The following is a 20,171-nucleotide window of genomic DNA, read 5'->3' on the forward strand; positions in this document are numbered from 1 at the left end:
AAAGTCTCAAAGTCAATGGGAAGTCATGATTCAGTTTTCAAAATCTGAGTTACTCATGATGCATAAGATGGTTTCCAAGATTTTCACCAAATCTGTCACCCTTTTTTTTTTAAAATTAATTTTCTTTGAGACAGAGTTTCACTCTTTTTGCCCAGGCTGGAGTGCAGTAGTGCCATCTCGGCTCACTGTAACCTCTGCCTCCTGGATTCAAGTGATTCTCCTGCCTCAGCCTCCCAAGTAGCTGGGATTACAGGCCCCTGCTACCATGCCCGGCTAATTTTGTACGTTTAGTAGAGACGGGGTTTCACCATGTTGGCCAGGCTGGTCTTGAACTCCTGACCTCCAGTAATCAACCCACCTCTGCCTCCCAAAGTGCTATGATTATAGGCATGAGCCACTATGCCTGGCCTATCACCCTTTATTGATGTCTGCAGTTATTGAATATCTCCAGTCATTCCCTCTTTCCATTTTGTTTAAAGCAATATTCCAGTTATGGTCTGAACATTCCATGAAACCATTATCTCTTTTCCATAATTCTTGGCACAATATTTTCATCCATTCAGCCTAAGCTTCCATAAGCATTTTGACAGTTGTGTCCAACTGTTGGCTCACATTGAAATACCCTGTATGGATTTTGACTAAGGTTGGTCTCTCCCATCCTCTAATTATGTAGCTGATTCCTTTTTATCTCAACTCATTAATCTATGGAGATCATTTTGAATTTGAATCTTTTATACATTCTGTTAACCATTCTTTCCAGCTTTGTGTCATTTGCAAATTTAATAAGTTTGTCTTTTGTATCTCTTATCTATCATTGAACATGGTATATTAGTCTGTTCTCACACTGCTAATAAAGACATACTCAAGACTGGGTAATTTATATTTAAAAAGAGGTTTAATTGATTCACAGTTCCACATGACTGAGGAGGCCTTACAATCATGGCAGAAGGCAAAGGAGGAGCAAAGTCACATCTTACATGGTGGCAGGCAAGAGAGTGTGTGCAGGGGAACTCCTCTTTATAAAACCATCCGATCTCATGAGATTTATTCACTATCATGAGAGCAGCACAGAAAAGACCCACCCCCATGATTCAATTACCTCCTACCAGGTCCCTCCCATGACATGTGGGAATTACGGGATCTCATCAATTCAAGATGAGATTTGGGTGGGGACACAGCCAAACCATATCATTCTACCCCAGCCCCTCCCAAATCTCATGTCCTCACATTTCAAAACCAATCATGCCTTCCCAACAGTCCCCCAGAGTCTTAAATCATTTCAGCATTAACTCATAAGTCCACAGTTCAAAGTCTCATTTGAGACAAGGCAAGTCCCTTCTGCCTATGAGCCTGTAAAATTAAAAGCAAGTTAGGTACTTCCCAGATGCAATGGGGGTCCAGACATTGGGTAAATATAACCATTCAAAATGGCAGAAATTGGCCAAAACAAAGGGGCTATAGGCTCCTTGCAAGTCCAGATTCTAATAGGGCAGTCATTAAACCTTTAAGTTCCAAAATGATCTCCTTTGACTCCATGTGTCACATGCAGGTCACACTGATGCAAGAGATGGGTTCCCATGGTCTTGGGTAGCTCTGCCCCTATGACTTTGCAGGGTACAGACCCCCTGCTGGCTGCTTTCATGGGCTGGCGTTGAGTGTCCGTAGCTCTTCTGGGTACATGGTGCAAGCTCTTGGTGGATTTATCATTCTGAGGTCTGGAGAACAGTGGCCCTCTTCTCACGGCTCCACTAGGTGGTGCCCCAGTGGGGACTCTACTGGGGGGCTTCAACCCCACATTTCCCTTCCACACTGCCCTAGCAGAAGTTCTCCATGAGGGCTCTGCCTCTGAAGCACATCCTTGCCTAGACATCCAGATATTTTGATACATCCTCTGAAATCTAGGTGGAGGTTCCCAAACCTCAATTCTTGACTTCTGTGCACCTGCAGTCCCAACACTATGTGGAAGCCTCCAAGGCTTGGGGCTGGCACCCTCTGAAGCAATGGCATGAGCTCTACGTTGGCCTCTTTTAGCCATAGTTGGGACTCAGGGCACCAAGTCCCAAGGTTGCACAAAGCAGCAAGGCCCTGGGCCCAGCCCATGAAACAATTTTTCCCTCCTAGGTCTCTGGGTCTGTAATGGGAAGGGCTGCTGTGGAGACCTCTGACATGCTCTGGAGACATTTTCCCCATTGTTTTGGCTATTAACATTTGGCTTCTCCTTATGCAAATTTCTGCAGCTGGCTTGAATTTCTTCTCAGAAAATGAGTTTTTCTTTTCTATTGCATCATCAGGCTGCAAATTTTCTGAACTTTTATGCTCTGCTTCCCTTTAAGCATAAGTTCCAATTCCAAACCATATCCTTGTGAATACATAAAACTGAATGCTTTTAACAGCACCCAAGTCATCTCTTGAATGTTTTGCCACTTAGAAATTTCTTCTACCAGATGCTCTAAGTCATCTCTCTCAAATTCACAGTTCCACAAATCTTCAGGGCAGGGGCAAAATGCCACCAGTCTCTTTGCTAAAACATAGCAAGAGTCACCTTTATTCCAGTTCTCAACAAGTTCCTCATCTCCATCTGAGACCACCTCAACCTGGATTTTATTGTCCTTATCGCTATCAGCATTCTGGTCAAACCCATTCAACAAGTCTCTAGGAGTTCCAAACGTTCCCACATCTTTCTGTCCCTTTCTGAGTCCTCCAAACTGTTCCAATCTTGGTCTGTTACCCAGTTCCAAAGTTGCTTTCACATTTTTGGATATCTTTATAGCAGCATGCCACTCTACTGGTACCAATTTATTGTTATTAGTCTGTTCTCACACTGCTGATAAGTATGTACCCAAGACTAGGTAATTTATAAAGGAAAGAGATTTGACTCACAGTTCCACATGGCTGCGGAGGCCTCACAATCATGGCAGAAGGTGAAGGAGGAACAAAGTCACATCTTACATAGTGGCCAACAAGAGAGTGTGTTCAGGGGAACACCTCTTTATGAAACCATCAGATCTTATGTGGCTTATTCACTATCCCAAGAATAGCATGGGAAAGACCACCCCCATGATTCACTTACCTCCCACTGGGTCCCTCCCACAACATATGGGAATTATGGGAGCTACAATCCAAGATGAGATTTGGATGGGGACACAGCCAAACCATATCACACGGCAAGTGCTATATACTTCACTAGGCTACCAGACACCTCTCTCGGCTGATAGCAATACTTTTGAGTGTTCAGTCACCAAAGGGAGCCTATTAACTCATATTTCTCTACCTTATCAACAAGGATTTAACAAGATTCTCCACTAACATCAACATGCAAATTATTATGTCTAAAATATTTCCCTAATCTATTTATCAAATAATCTTATTTTTTAATTGATTTTCATTTGTGGTGACCTGAAACTCCAAATGGCCTTATGCAATCATTGCTTCTCTATGAATGTAATAAAAATTCTCTCTACAACTCTTACAGAGATTGTCATCAGGCTCTATAGTGTAGAATTTCTGCATGCATACTTTTTGAAAATGAGAATATTTAATGCAGTGAACACCACTAGTTTTTGTTTAACGTGGTTCTGTTTTTCATTGTGATTAATTGTAACACATAATCAGAGTTTCATTTTTGGAGCTTCCCATTCTTCTTGGACTACCTTCTGCTTTATGCAGTGTCAATATTGTTAACACTTATATGTTCGGAAGTCTTTATAACGTCTCTTTGTTTCAAGTATGGTTGTGTATCTGACTTTGCTGAGAAATCTGTTCCTTGACTATTAGGAACTCTTCGGTGACATGGTCATTTTCTTCTGATCCAGAGTTTCTTGTCTTACCCGCTTTGCTAACTAATTACAGCCAAGAATTTAATCAAGGAAAGCAGTAACCCTTTTAATTAACTTATATTCAAAGAAAGTCTAGACTATTCCAAAGTCTCTTTTTGTTTGGCATGATGACATTTTATGCTAAAATTCCCGTTGCTGCAATATATGGTCTCTGAGCATTATGATTAGTGTTAGTAGCTATTTTAGTGTTTTAGTGTTTAGTGTTAGAATTTAAGTGTTAGAATGTGTTTTTCATCTGGCTAGGCAGTCTCTGCAGACCCACAATAATACTTCTCTTCATCTCTTACATTTTGTCCAACTGCCCTTCTCATGCTTATGTATCTTATTTATTCATATTATGTTTTATATATACATATATATATATATCACAGGCACACAAATGAAGATGTGTTATAATTAATAGAATTACCTGAAGAATGTAGAAGAATTGAAGGCCTGGAAAACTATGTGGTTAACAGGGTAATTCAAAAGGCACCTTTCCCTTCAGGCATACGGATGAGGGGACAGACAACCAGATACAGAATTTTTTTCAGCAAGGAACATTGTGGCTTCCATCTGCATTTACTGGCTTAATATGTATTTTGAGTTACTGCCTCTAATTTAGAAACCTATACATAATATAACATGTGGTAAAAGGTATTAGCTCACCTCTCTGGCATTTGATATATACACAAAAATGTTGAGAGAAGAAAATATGACAACAATATTTCTTAAAATCAGTTGCCAAGGAAATGTGTAAGTGAGCTTTTGCGAATGTTAGACTCATTTTTTAGATTATTCCATTACAGAATAAGGTTTAATATCTTAAGCAATACTAACAATATATTGTATATGAGAATTCACTTTTGCAGATCAGGGAAATATGTCAGTCTGTTATAACCACCTAGACATGATGACTCAAATTTTACAGAATAAGACTGTGTCTTCCAGGACACAGGTAAAATCAAGTAAAGGGTTAAACAGTTTCAGTTTTAAAACATTTTATCAGGATGGATATCCAATAATAATCATAACCACAAGAATACTATTACTATTAATAGCAGTATGTTCAATGTATTAGAATTTAAAATATGCCAGTTATTGCTCTTTTCACAAGAATCTTATGGGATACGTAGTAGTATCCCCTTGTTACAGAAGAGAAATCTCCGGCCCAGAAGTTGAGGCAATGATGAAGAACAAGGGCTGAGATGGAGACACAAATCTAATACCAAAGCTCATAACTTTAATTGGTTTGCACAGTCTTTTAGCCTGAGTCAATTAAACAAACTGAGTCTTTTTTGTTTCAGTAACATCTATAATTGTTTAGTTTTTGATAACTTATTGTATATCAACTACTATTTGGTGTTTATACACAACCTTATTCTAATGCAATAAGTGTTTTTGATGAGGCTATCAAAGCAAATGGGAAATTTATGATAGAATAGTAAAGTAAAGCTACAAATGAGGACCTACATGAAATGTACGCTTTAAAATCATGTACAGTTGCTTAAAGTCTGAAACAAATTTGACTCTATTAGTTAAGCAGCCAGCCCACAAAGGAAGAAAGATGCTTCCCATGCTTCTTTAAAATTCAATTACACTCTCAGTCACATTGTCCAAAGACAAAAGCAAAGCAGTAGCCAAAGAGGAGCACAAATGTTCTAGGTGTGCTGCCACAAATACACTTCCTCCAGGATTCATGGAGAAAGGAGACCATGTGTGTAATATAATAAAGATTTCAGCTGCACTTTTACACTAAATGTACTGAGTTTCATAAGTCTAATATTGCCCTCATTATAGATCAGTATCCCAGTACAATAACATAACTTAACCAAAGCAGTTTTGGAGACAGCAATGTGTTGTACTCTGGGTATGCAGCTATCTGACTATATAGTTTAATTCAAGGATAGATTTTCCTGCTATCTAGGTCGGCACAGTATAACAGAAATGTAATGAGAATCATATATGTAATTTAAATGTTTCTAATAGTCACTTTTAAAAGTAGAAATAACAGGAAAAATTTACGTTATGTAGTTTATTTAATGCAATATATCTAAAATACTATGATTTCAGCATGTGGCACCAGCCACATTTCAAGTGCTCAATATCCACATGTGGCTGTATTACACAGCACAGATGTAGATGAATACATTAACTACATAGTCTTTTGATATTCCGTGTATTATTTCACTCAACAGCTTGTGAGAGGTATTGAGCAGCACTAAGATCATCATTATACTCAATGACATATGTCTGTGTTGTCAAGTAAGTGCAGAGCAGAGCTATGACAGACAACCAGGCTGGGGGAGGAATTGGCATCCATTTTTGAAAATTTAGTTACTTGATATAGACATGAGCCTGAATTGAACACTCTCATTTCAAGTCTGTAGGGGGTCTTAAAGGGTATCTGTGTACATCTAAAAATTCTCCTCAAGAAATAATTTGGATAACTTTCTAGCACAGCCTAGGTTCCAGAGTTCAGAGTTCCACACAATAGTGTAATGCTGCAGTAACACTGGCCAAAAATTGAAAAAGAAAAGTTGTTAATCAGATGCCCATTTTGCCCATTAGAGGAAAAAAAAAAAAATCTCAATTAAGCACTTTCAAACTATCCCAACTTTTTGGGCAGTATCATTTATTTGTGTGCCATTTAAAATAAATGGTTTTAAAAATGTAAATCTACTATCTTAATGATGGGACTTACTACATGGTAATTATTGGCAGTAAAATACAGTTTTGATATGTTTTTTGAAGATGACAGTTTTAGTTTGAGAATAACTTATCTTTAGCCATATCTAATAATTCTGATAATAAATAGAAAATAGAGCCAATTATCCATCACACTGCCTGACTTCAAACTATACTACAGGGCTGCAGTAACCAAAGCAGCATGGTACTGGTACAAGAACAGACATAGAGATCAATGGAACAGAATAGAGAACCCAGAAATAAAACTGCCCACTTACAACTATCTGACCTTTACAAACCTGACAAAAACAAGCAATGAGAAAAGGACTCCCTGTTCAATAAATGGTGCTGGGAGAACTGGCTAGCCGTGTGCAGAAGAATGAAACTGGACCCCTTCTTTAACCATATACAAAAATTAACTCAAGATGGATTAAAGACTTAAATGTAAAACCCAAAACTATAAAAACCCTGGAAGAGAAGCTAGGCAATACCATTCAGGACATAGGCACGGTCAAAGATTTCATGATGAAGATGCCAAAAGCAGTGGCAACAAAAGCAAAAATTGACATATGGGATCTAATTAAACTAAAGAGCTTCTGCACAGGAAAAGAAACCATCAACAGAGTAAACAACCTACAGAATGGGAGAAAATTTTTGCAAACTATGCATCTGACAAATGTCTAATATCCAGCATCTATAAGAAACTTTAACAACTTTACAAGAACAAAACAAATAATGCTATTAAAAAAGTGGGCAAAGGACATGAACAGACACTTCTCAAAAGAAGACACACATGCAACCAACAATCATGTGAAAAAAAGCTCAACATCACTGACCATTAAAGAAATGCAAATCAAAACTACAATGAGATACCATCTCACACCAATCAGAATGGCCATTATTCAAAAGATACTGGTGAGGTTGTGGAGAAAAAGGAACACTTACTGCTGATGGGAGTGCAAATTAGTTCAACCATTGTGGAAGACAGCGTGGCGATTCCTCAAAGACCTAAAGATGGGAATATCATTCAACCCAGCAATCCCATAACTGGATATATACCCAAAGGAATAGAAATTGTTCTATTATAAAGACACATGCATGCCTAGGTTCATTGCAGCACTATTCACAGTAGCAAAGACATGGAATCAACTAAATACCCATCAGTGATAGACTGGATAAAGAAAAGGTGATACATATACACCACAGGATACCATTCAGCCATAAAAAAAAGAATGAGATCGTGTCCTTTGCAAGGACATGGATGTGTGCATGTAAAAATTCTCCTCAATAAATAATTTGGATAACTTTCTAACACAGCCTAGGCTCCAGAGTTCAGAGTCCCATGCAATAGTGTAATGCTGCGGTAATACTGTCCTTAGCAAACTAACACAGGAACATGAAACCAAATAATGCTAGATTCTTACTTAAAGTGGGAGCTAAATGATGATAACACATGGACACATGGAGGGGAACAACACAAACTGGGGCCTATCGGAGGGTGGGGGGGGGAGGAGGGAGAGGATCAGGAAAAACAAGTAATGAGTACTCGGCTTAATACCTGCGTGATGAAATAATCTGTCCAACAAACCCCCGTAACACATGTTTACCTATATAACAAATCTGCACATGTATCCCTGAACTTAAAAGAAAATAGAGCCAATTATCTAATAAAGTCACCATTAGATCTTTGTAATAAAACCACACCATTCAGAAAATGGAATAAAATGCAGCTATTTAACAGAAAGAATAAGCTTTATGTGTATTAAGATATCACACTATATTAAGTTTTTTAAATCTGGTTGCAATTTGTACAAAAATAGAAACATAGGCTTGGCACGGTGGCTCACATCTGTTATCCCAGCACTTTGGGAGGCCAAGGTAGGTGGATTACTTGAGGCCAGGAGTTCCAGACCATCCTGGCCAATGTGGTGAAACCCTGTCCCTACTAAAAATACAAAAATTAGCCAGGCATGGTGATGCGTGCCTGTAGTCCCAGCTACTCAGGAGGCTGAGGCACGAGAATCATTTGAACCCAGAAGGCAGAGGTTACAGTGAGTTAAGATCACACCACTGCACTTCAGCCTGGGCAACAGAGCAGACAGAAAAAAAAAAAAAAAAAGAAGGAAAGAAAGAAACACTGAAATTGAATTTATTCTGGAAAATTTGTTGGAGAGCTGGAGGAGACCTAGATTTTAATTTACTTATTAATGTTATTTTTGTAATTTGGAAAATATCATTTATATGAAATAGAGTATCTTATTTTCTATAATAGATGGACTGGCTTTCAGTTCGTATACCTACACAAAAACATATTGAATCATGGGTTTACAAATTTAAAAGAGGTGGGAGTAGAGACACCTTTTTTTAATCCCAAATGAAATTATCTTCTTAATCACGAGACCGTATCTGCCAACCCCAACTTCTATGGGCATTTTAAGGCACAGATTTGGCTTGAACATTATTTCTTGAAAGTATCTAATGAGCTCATTCAGTTTGGACTATAATTGATTCCCAGCCTTTAAGTTCAGGATTGAGGCAAGGCTCCTAAAAGGAAAAAAACAATAATGTGTCTCCAAATAAGTCTATCTACATAAGGAAGAAGGTAATACAAATTGTTACAAACAGTATCGCTGAACTTTTGCTTTCAACCAAAGATGGGATTTATCTTCTCGACTTAAATAACCAGAACACCAGAAAAAAATATATGAAACAATAGTTATCAGACACTGAACAATAGACAACACAGAGCAGTCATCCATAAGAGAAGAGAAACAAGTGAGGCAAACCCTACAATTGCCCCAGCATACTCTCTGGAGAGAATTTCCAGGCCAAGATCCTGAAGGAAAAATTAAAACAAAGCCTAGGAGTCTCCCTGAGTTGAGACAGAACTCAGAGTTTGTGAAGGCCAAAGCTGCTAGAATTCACAGCACGGAGTACCAGAGAGGAGAGCTGCATAGAGACAGGACTGTGGAAATACGAACAAGGATTTCCCTAAAGTCTTTGGTTGATGGCACACGTATGTAATGAAACAACCAAGGCCAACGAAATAACCAACAGAAAGCAGTAGCGCCAGGTAAAGTTCATGTTCCCACCAGCCCAGGTGGAGACACCTCCTAATACACAGGGCATTGAGTAGTGCACTCAGAAGCATATTGCCTCAGTAGTGGGGCCAAATTCAAAATAGACTGAAAGCACTTGTGGAATTACCCTAACACTTAAAGCAAGCTTTAAAATGATCACCCTGTTTCCAACTATCATAACTGAATCCCAGAAAAAGGCTAAGGAAAAAATTTAAAGAACACCAGAAAAGAGAGAAAGAAGAGAAAAATTCAGCAGCAAGCAATGTAAAATTCACAATGTTTGGCATCCAATCAAAAATTACCAGACATACAAAGAAGCAGGAAAATATAATGCATAACCAAGAGAAAACATAGTAAAGACAGACACAGAAATGACACAGATGAGAGAATCAGCAGAGAAGACCTTAAAACAGTTATTTTAAATATTCATCATGTATTCAAAAGGTACAAGAAAGCATGAACCAAGATGGGAAAAGAAATGGAAGGAGAGATCCAAATCTAACTTCTAACCATAAAGAATACCATGTACAAAATGTAGCTATAAGTAATAGATTGGATTGACAGCAGCTAAGACACTGAAAAAGAAAATTTAGGTGAATTTGAAGACACAGTAATATAACAATGCAAAATGAAATACAGAGAAAAAATAGACTGAAAAGGAAAGCAGAGAATCAATGAGGCTTGAACAATATCAAGCAGTCAAAGAATCATGGAAGAGGAGAAAACGGATGAGGAAACAGAAGAAATATTTGAATAAAGGTTAAAAATTTGTCAAATTTGATGAAATCTCAAAATCCAAAAATCCAAGAATCACAGTTAACCCCAAGTGGAAAAAAAAAATCATACCAAGAGACATTATCATCAAACTTATTAAAACTATTAATAAAGAGAAAAAAGTTTAAAACAGCCAGAGGAAAAAAAGAAAAATTATATAGAAGAAGAAGAAAAAAGGACAGCAAATGTATCATTAGAAACAATGGAAGCCAGAAGTTTAAAAAGGTCCTTTATGGAGAAGGAATGGTATCCTTTGGAAATATGGGTTTATACAGCAGAATAAAGAACACTGGAAATGGCAAATATATGTGTAAATATTCAAGATTTTTTCAAATATATTTAAAATATAATTATATAAAGGGAACATAATCACAATCATTTATGGATTTTTATACCACACAGAAAAGTAAAATATATTACAACACTAGGACAAGGGTGGGGTTGGATGCAAGTATTCTTTTGAAAGGTTCTCATACCATATATAAAATGCTATAATATTACTTGACAGTAGGCTCTGATAAGTTAAACCGGTATACTGGAAAGCTACAGTTTCCACAAAACCAAACCAAACAAAACAAAAAGCAAGATAGAAAGAATGAGCAAGGGTATATTTAAAAAACAGCAAGCTGGAAAATTTAAGCAGAAACAAATTTTTAAAATCACATTAAAAGTGAATTGTATAAACATACTAAACAAAAGTAATTGTTGGCTGGATAAAATTTCTATGCAGTCTATAGGAAAACTCAGACAAGTAGAAAGTCCAAGAATGGAAAAACATATACTATTGCAAGTCAAAGGGATGCTTGAGTAGCTACCATAATATCAGACAGAGTAGAATCTAGAGCAAAGAATTTTAAAAGGAATAAAGAATGTTATTTTGTAGTGATGAAGTGATCTGTTTTTCAAGAAGATATAACAATCCTAAATGCTATGCACCTACAAACAGATCTTCAAAATACATAAAGCAAAAACTCTTTTAATTGAAAGAAGAAATAGCCAAATCCACAATTACAGTCAGAGATCTTAACATCTCTTTTTCAATAATTAATAGAATAGACAAAATCAGGAAGGATACAGTACATTTGAAGATACTTTCAGTTTGACATAATTGTCATTTATAGAACACTCCAGCCAACAGTGGCACAATATACTTTCTTTTCAAGTGTATACGGAACATTTACTAAAATAGAACATACTTTGTGCCATAAAACAAATGTCAGAAAATTTAAAAGAATTGAAATCATACAAAGTATATTTTCTAACCACAATGGAAATATATCTGAAATCAATTAGATATCTGGAAAATCCCAAATCTATGAAAACTAAACATGTATAAACAAACTTCTAAATCAAAGAAGACTTCAAAAGTATTAAAGTTCAAAATAAAAAACCTAAACTTGTACCTTAAGAAAGTAAAAAAAGAAAAACAAATTAAAACCAAAGTAAGAAGAAATAGTAAAAATAAGTGCAGATATCATTGAAATGGAAAACATGAACACTGGAAAATATTAATGAAATTCTGGTTCTATGAGAAGATTGATAAAATTAATAGACCCCTCGCCAGACTGATCAGCAGAGAGAGAAAGAGAGAGAAAGACAGAGAACACAAATTACTAACATCAAGAATGAGAGGAGTGACATCACTATCAATGCTACAGATGTTCAAAGGATAATAAGGAAATACTATGAACACTTTTGCCCTAGCACCTCTTTCTTAGAGCAGAGCTTCCATCTAGTTTTTCTAAGCCTGATGGACAGGGCTCAGGTAAGTGTGTTTTATGATTATGCTTCTCCATATGAATATAGACTTAAATAAATTAAAATGTGAAATTTAAACTTTAAGTAATTTTTACTAGAAATATAAATGCTACAACTTTTTAAATTTAATTTTAGGTACATATCCATTTTTAAGGCAACTGTAAAAGATGACATGCAAAAAGCTAAAACTGCAATGAAAACTATGGGACCAGCAAAAGTTGAAGTACCTTCTCCAAAGGATTTCCTAAAGAAACATTCAAAGGAAAAAACTCTACCACCCAGTAGGTTTTATCATGCTTTCTTTTTAATATTAAAAGCTTTAGCAGGTGATTTAACTATTATTGTATTGTTGATGAATATTAAACGTGCACAGGTGATAGCAGCTTTACCTCATATTAAACAGAATTTGACTAGGAGAAAGTGGAAGTAGAGAATGGAGTAGAAAAAGAGAATGGAGAATGATAAATTGCCCCCCCAAATAGACTTTTGATTGGGTTTGGACTATCCAATGAAGCCCACATGCCGAACCATCTTAGTCCCTAGCTGTGGGGCTTCAATTATAAACAACAATTATAGGAAGAGTCAAGACCCCAGAGACAGTATCTGACTAATGGGCAAGATTGCCCAGCATCTAAACCCTGTCTGGCCTTTTCTCCAACAGATGAAAATTACAACCATTACTACCGGTTGTTGAAGCAACTACTAGACTCACTTTTGAGTATAGGCTTTTACTCTTCCAGACCTCTAAGATCAACTGGACTGTAATGAGTTAGATGTAATGAAGGAGGCTTCATGAATAAGTGGTAGAACCAGCTTAGGGCCCCATGCCTATTTTAATGCTGTACTCTTGCTGTACTAAAATTTTTAAATTTTGATCAAGTAGACTCGTGTTTTTATTTTTTACTGGGCCTCAAAAATTAGAGTTGATCCTAGTTGTGGAGTCTTGAATGATTTCAGGAAAGAAAGCTATCAGGGAAAGGGAGAGTAGACTAAATGTGATCTGTGACAGGTTTGCATGGAAGCAATTTCTTTACAACCCAAGTATGTCTTCCCAGATGTCTTAGGATAATAAAGAAAAGAGAGCACCTGGGCAATACAGCAAGACCCCGTCTGTACAAAAAATTTAAAAAAATAATTAGCTAGGTGTGGTGGCATGCACCTGTAGTCTTTGCTACTCTGGAGGCTGATGTGGAAGGATCGATTGAGCCAAGAGTTCGAAGCTGCAGTGAGCTCTGATCAAGCCACTGTCTTCCAGCCTGGACAACAAAGTGAGACCCAATCTCAAAAAAAAAGAAAGAGAGAAAGAGAGAGAGAGAGACAGAAAGAAAGAAAGAGGAAGGAAGGAGGGAGGGAGGCAGAGAGGGAGGGAGGGAAAGAAGGAAGGAAGGAAAAGAAGGAGGGAAGGAAGGAAGGAAGGAAGGAAGGAAGGAAAGAAGGAAGGAAGGAAGGAAAGAAGGAAGGAAGGAAGGAAGAAGGGGGGAAGGAGAAAGGGAAGGGAAGGGAAAGAAAAAGAAAAGGAAAGGACAGAAAGAAACGAGTCTGTCTCTTCAAAATGTTGGCTTTTTATGTCTGCTGGCATCAAGGAAATAATGCAACATCTCAAGCCCAGCTAGAGATGTACATTTTAATAAAAGTGAAACTACTTCTCTTTATGGCAGTATTTAATGTCCCCAAATCCTCTCTCAACCCATATCTCATGACAAAGGGTAAGGGCACTATGAAGCAAGATGGCAAGATGGAAGAAGCAAGTGTGAAAATACAACATTCATCCTTCATTCGTGACTTCAGAAGTCTCTTTTGTATCTTCCTCTAGTCTTGGCCTGTTGTGCCCCAGCATTCTATGACTAACAATACCATTTGAGGATATAGGAAAATCTTAAAGTGAATTTGATGCTTTCAATGCCTTAGGACCACTGGTATCCCTTGGGTCTTCATATAGCCTCTCTAGGGTTAAACATATGATATAACACAACTATATATATATATATATATATATATATATATATATATATATATATATATCTCCTTTGTGTCAAATAAGAAATAAAGGAAGAAACCTATCATTTTATAAACATTTTAAGGCAAAAGCAAACCCAAAATTCCATTGACCTTTAGAGTAATTCATCAATTCGGGGTGTTAGGGCTGGGCACAGTGGCTCATGAGTGCAATCCCAGCATTTTGGGAGGCCAAGACAGGAGGATTGCTTTAGCCCAGGAGTATGAGACCAGCCTGAGCAACAAAGTGAGACCCTATCTCTATAAAAATATTTTTTTTAATTAGCTAGGTGTGCTGACACACGTCTGTGGTCCCAGCTATATGGGAGGCTGAGGTGGGAGGATCACCTGAGCCCAGGAAGTTGAGGCTGCAGTGAGCTATGATTGCACCACTGCACTACAGCCTGGGTAACAGAGTGAGACCCTGTCTCAAAAAAAGAGAGAGAAAAAAAGGAAGACATGCAGGGTTTTGCAAGAGCTTTAAAAACTCAGTCCAATGACAGTTCTGGAGGACAGTTCTGGAGAACTAGAAGTCCAATATCAAGGTATCAGAGGATTAGTTGATTTTTGCTTTCCTTTTTGGGGGGTATTTTTATTTGTTTTTATTTTTAGAGATGGGGTCTATGTTGCACAGGCTGGAGTGTGTGGTGGCTCTTCATAGGCATGATGAAAGCACACTGCAGCCTCACACTCCTGGTTTCAAGCAATCCTCCTACCTCAGCCTCCCAAGTAGCTGGGACTGCAGGCATGCAAGACCACACCCAGCAGGGTTGGTTTCTTTAAAGCATCTCTCATTGGCTTGTAGATGGTTATCTTTTCTCTGTATCTTTACACGTTCTTCCTTATATGTATGTCTGTGTTCAAATTTCCTCTTCTAAGGACACCAGTCATATTGGATCAGAGCCTTCTCTAATGACCTCATCTTGACTTAATTACCTCTTTAAAGACCCTTTCTACAAATACTGTTACATTCTGAGATACTGGGGGTTAGGGCTTCAACATGTGAATTCTAGGAGGACATAACTCAGTCCCTAACAAGAGGCTAATCCAGTTTATAGACTTGACAATAAGTATTGGCTTTGCTGATAATAAAAGTTATATAAACTCATAATAAAGGTCAAATTATGCATAAATGAATAAAGTCAGTCCTTAGTAATGGTGATGGGGTTAAAATTGGAATAAGGCATTTTCAAGATAGCTGTTGCTTTCAGTTCTTGAAAATAAATTATTTCACATTTTTGCATTGTGGCAAACCATTTGGCTATATCAAAATAGATCAATGGGAATGATCAAGCTGAAGAGGCTATGTAAAAACGGCCAATAAGCAAGAAATACTTCTTCCGTGTATTTATATACTGTTCATATGTATGTGTGCGTGTGTGTGTGTGTATGTGATCTTTTTTGAGACAGAATGTCACTCTGTCACCCAGGCTGGAGTACAATGGCACGATCTCGGTTCACTGCAACCTCTGCCTCCCAGGCTGAAACAATCCTCCCACCTCAGCCTCCTGAGTACCTGGGACTACAGGTGCACACCATCATGCCTGGCTAACTTTGCATTTTTTGCAGAGATGGGGTTTCACCATGTTGCCAAGACTGGTCTCGAACTCCTGAGTTCAAGTGATCTGCCCGTCTCAACCTCCCAAAGTGCTGGGATTATAGGCATGAGCCACCGTGCCTGGCCTTCTCAACATACTAATTGATTATGTTGCCCTTAATTTCTTTCCATTTTAATTACTGACTTTTTTTCTTTTTAAAAAATTATTTTATTGAGGCATGATTGACAGGTAAAAAGCTGTGCATATTTAATATCCACAAGTCAATGAGTTTCAGGATAAGTATAAACTTCTATCTTAAATATTTAAATATATGATGGCTAAAACTTAAATATACAAGTGGTAAAATATCTGGATATTATAAATAGTACTGAGTAGCAGTGTTTGTAGTTTAATATTAACAAAGAAATGTTATATTTAACAGTAAAAAAGTTTGATCGGAACATGCCCAAAAAGCCTGCTGTGCCATTGAGAACTGATCATCCTGTCATGGGAATACAGAGTGGAAAAAATTTTATAAATACAAATGCAGCCAATGTCATCATGGGAGTGACTAAAAAGCCTAAACCAATTTATGTTGATAAAAGAACGGGAGACAAACATGATGTTGAGCCTTCAGGACTAGTTCCAAAGTACATCAATAAAAAGGTAGCCTTGTGGTATATTAATGAGAGGGCTGAGATTCAAATAATTTAAATATGGTGTTCATGGTGATCATCTATATTATCATGATTAGTGCTCTCATTGGACACATTGTCTACGTTGCTGATTCTCATTCTTCTGCAATCTGTGTTTGGTCCAAATCTAATGTGATAAAGTTACAAAGAACTCGTAGTAAACAATTCCGTATAGTTCAGTAGATAAAAGTTATTGTTGTTTTCCTTAATTTTGGTTATCAATATATTTAACAATTTCAATAAACATTCTCTGAAAGATAGTTTTGGTTAGGTGGAAATTGTCACTAAAAGCAGTCATTACTGTAAATCTAGAAGGAATAAGCTGTCAGATGGTCTTAAGATTTAGTCATTAATTGCAGTAACTTGGCAGCTGAATAAGAAAAATGAAGCAGAATGCAGCTTTAGAGCCATCCATCTCATCAGTGTAGTATAAATAATTCACATTCCTATTTTAACGTGAATATATTTATTTGGTTTTGGGTTTTGGGTGAAGACTTGAAAGTACTGTGCAATAATCTAGTCATTTTGGGTCCTTCATTTGTATCTGAAAAGGTGTATAATTTCATTGGTGAACATTATAGTTTAAATATAGATTTTTTTTTTTGAGACATATTCTCACGCTGTTTCCTAGGCCGGAATGCAATGGTGCAATCTCAGCTCACTGCAACTTCCAGCTTCTGATTCGAGTGATTCTCCTCTCTCAGCCTCCCAAGTAGCTGGGATTACAGGCATGCACCACCAGGCCTGGTTAATTTTTGTATTTTTAGTAGAGAGGGGGTTTCACCATGTTGGCCAGGCTGGGCTTGACTCCTGACCTCAAGTGATCTGCCCACCTCAGCCTCCGGAAGTGCTGGGATTGCAGACATAAGCCACTGCGCCCAGCCAAATACAGATCTTTAAAATAAAAAAGCTTACAAAAATCTTATTTAATCCTACTTTATTTTGCATACTTATAAAGCTTAAAAGTGCTTGAAATACACAAAATATGAATGCAGGCTGGGCACAGTGGCTCACACCTGTAATACCAGCACTTTAGAAGGCCGGGCGGATTGCTTGAGGTCAGGAGTTCAAGTCCATCCTGGGCAACATGGTGACACCCCATCTCTACTAAAAGTACAAAAATGAGCCAGACATGGTGGTGTGTGCCTGGAATCCCAGCTACTCGGGTGGCTAAGGCACGAGAATCGCTTGATCCCGGGAGGCAGGGGTTACAGTGAGCCAAGGTCGTGTCACTGCACTCCAGCCTGGGTGACAGGGCGAGACTCTGTGTCAAAAAACAAACAAATAAACAAAAAGAGTGCAAAATTCTAAATAATAAGTTGCATCAAGAAGAAATGAAGGAAGGGAGGGAGAAAGGAAAGGACGGAAGGAAAAAGGAAGAGAGAGATAAGGAAAAAGGAAGAGAGATAAAAGAACAAAAGAAAAGAAATTGCAATAGTGATGTACAGGGGCCTTGAATTAAAGAGTCCAACGATCTACCATGATGAATCCAATGCCAGAGGAAAATCAAAACAGGACCCTCAAGGCTGTTTTCAGAGGACACTGTCTTCTCAGGAATCTAGGAGTTTGCAGGATAAGCCAATAAAGTTACTTTAGGCTTCTCCAGGTACTTCCTCCTTCTGTGGCCCCTGGAAACTGTTTTATACTCCTTGTCCCACAGGATAGGGAAAAGTGGAAAACTCACTCTCCTGGCTCTTAAAGCCACTTCCAATCCATTTTTTCTCCATGATTATATGAAAAGTCTTCGATGGTCATGCCACCACCTGCCACACACTCTGCCCCTCCTTCTGGCTGCTCTCTAAGCTGTCCACTTTATTGCATTTTCTAACTTCAACAGGAAATTTGAAGTATCCATCCTGGAAATAGAAAAATACCAGATCTGTCTATGCTCATTTACCAAGCCATGAAAGCACCGTGCACATAATGTCCTTTTGGTGTTGCTGACTAGCAATCAGTGCTCACAAAAGACTTACTCAATTTACTTTTCCCTTATCAGAGTTAAGTTTTAAAGATCTATTATTGGTAGGTGAGATAGTAAATAAATTCTTTTAAAGTCAATGTCATATTTTTATAAAATGAGTGAACTCCTGTTTCAGTTCCAAGTGAATTATATGCCATTCGTACCATGAGAAACGATTTCTGAAAACAAGCAAGGACAGATGATCACATGAGGTATTTAGCAATAGTAGTAAAGACATTATTTCAAATTGTAACTCTGCCACTTAGTAACCGTGATTTCCAACAACCCATTGGATTTATCACAGGGTCGTAGTGAGGATTAAATAATATAAAATATATTGAGCACTTGGCACAAAATATGACACCTAATAAAAGAACAAAGAGTGAATATTATAATATATGCAATTTTATTAACAGTATGCATTAGCCTCTGGTGATTCAGCCCATAGAAATATTTCAGATCATTGACGCTTTTGCTCATTTGTGAGTTTTTTTTCTGAACTGTATCATGCCATTCCCTTTCTTTTTAAAAGAAAATGTAATTTAAATTTTTTTAGAGATGGGAGTCTCACTATGTTGCCCGGGCTGGTCTTGAACTTTTGGGCTCAAACAATTCTCCTGCCTAGCTGTCCCAAAGTGCTGGGGTTACAGGCATGACACTGTGCCCAGTCATTCTCCTTCTTAAACAGAGTATGCCAAATATAACTTAATCTTTTTGTGATCCTGCAGAATCATCATGATGAAGCTCCATTATTGTTATTAAGTTGTAATGAGGTGTTTCCCTCAGTGTTTTCCGAAGTGGATTGGCCTGTCTCACTGCACCAACTGACCAGAATACTGGGCTCCCAGAGTCTATTTGTGTTGTCCTCTGCAGCTTCCAGAACACACTTATATCTAGGATTTCTATCCCTTGTTCAGTCAGGATGGGTTAAGTTACACTGCGATGACAAACAACCCCCAAATTTCAGTAACTTAAAGCCACAAAGTGCCCTTATTTAGAGATGGAGTCACACTCTGACACTCAGGCTGGAGCGCAGTGGCACCATCTTTGCTCACTGTAACCTCCGCCTCCCAGCCACCTGAATTCAAGAGATTGTCATGCCTCAGCGACCTGAATAGCTGGGACTACCAGTACATGCCACAATGCCCACCTAATTTTTGTATTTTTAGTAGAGACGGTGTTTCACCATGTTAGCCAGGCTGGTCTCAAACTCCTGACCTCAAGTGATCCGCTCCCCTCAGCCTCCCAAAGTGCTGGGATTGCAGGTGTGAGCCACCATGCCTGGCCAATAACAACTCCATTTTAAAAGGCAGAAATCTACTAGCTCTCAACGAGGGGTGGGGGGAATCACTGAATTTTGTCAATTTACAGGGTTTTGAGCAAAGGCTTTAAGTCTGTACCATTTCTTTTTCTCCCATCATCGGTTGATATGTACACATATATAAGATTGCATACAAAATATTGATTACTTTTTTCTGCAAAATCTTCTTAGGATTATGGTGTCACACCTGAATACATACGTAGGCGAAACGAGGAACTAAAGAAAGCCCAAGAAGAATATGATCGCTATATCCAGGAAAACCTTAAGAAAGCAGCTATGAAAAGGCTCCCCGATGAAGAAAGAGAGGCGATTCTGCAGGTGTGTGTTCTGCCATTTACATTCATCTGTAACTCTTTGGATCACCTCTGAAAGAAAGGTGTACCATCACCTTGATGATTAAAGTCAGCACTTTGATTTTGAAATCAGAACAATCTCTTTGGATTACAGTTAAAAACTACATACAGCAAAGCTTACTCTTTGGAGAGAGCAAAAAGTTATAATATAGGGATTCATTGAATAATATTTTATTTCCAATTTGGTGAACTGT

At 37.9% G+C, this 20,171-nt stretch overlaps 1 protein-coding gene across 2 annotated transcripts in view; it reads left to right on the plus strand.

Annotated features, from left to right (window-relative positions):
• Positions 1 to 20,171, plus strand: part of ENKUR (enkurin, TRPC channel interacting protein) — a 77,281-nt gene that overhangs the window by 49,067 nt on the left and 8,043 nt on the right. The window contains exons 2-4 of one of the 2 annotated variants that reach the window (XM_025397559.1): positions 12,251 to 12,396; positions 16,091 to 16,314; positions 19,796 to 19,942. In XM_025397559.1, the coding sequence (XP_025253344.1) occupies positions 12,251 to 12,396; positions 16,091 to 16,314; positions 19,796 to 19,942 (517 nt within the window). The remainder of the gene's footprint in view (positions 1 to 12,250; positions 12,397 to 16,090; positions 16,315 to 19,795; positions 19,943 to 20,171) is intronic. The other variant, XM_025397560.1, reaches the window with a different exon arrangement.

The sequence above is a fragment of the Theropithecus gelada genome, chromosome 9, assembly GCF_003255815.1.
Source record: "Theropithecus gelada isolate Dixy chromosome 9, Tgel_1.0, whole genome shotgun sequence".
Classification (NCBI taxonomy): Eukaryota; Metazoa; Chordata; class Mammalia; order Primates; family Cercopithecidae; genus Theropithecus; species Theropithecus gelada.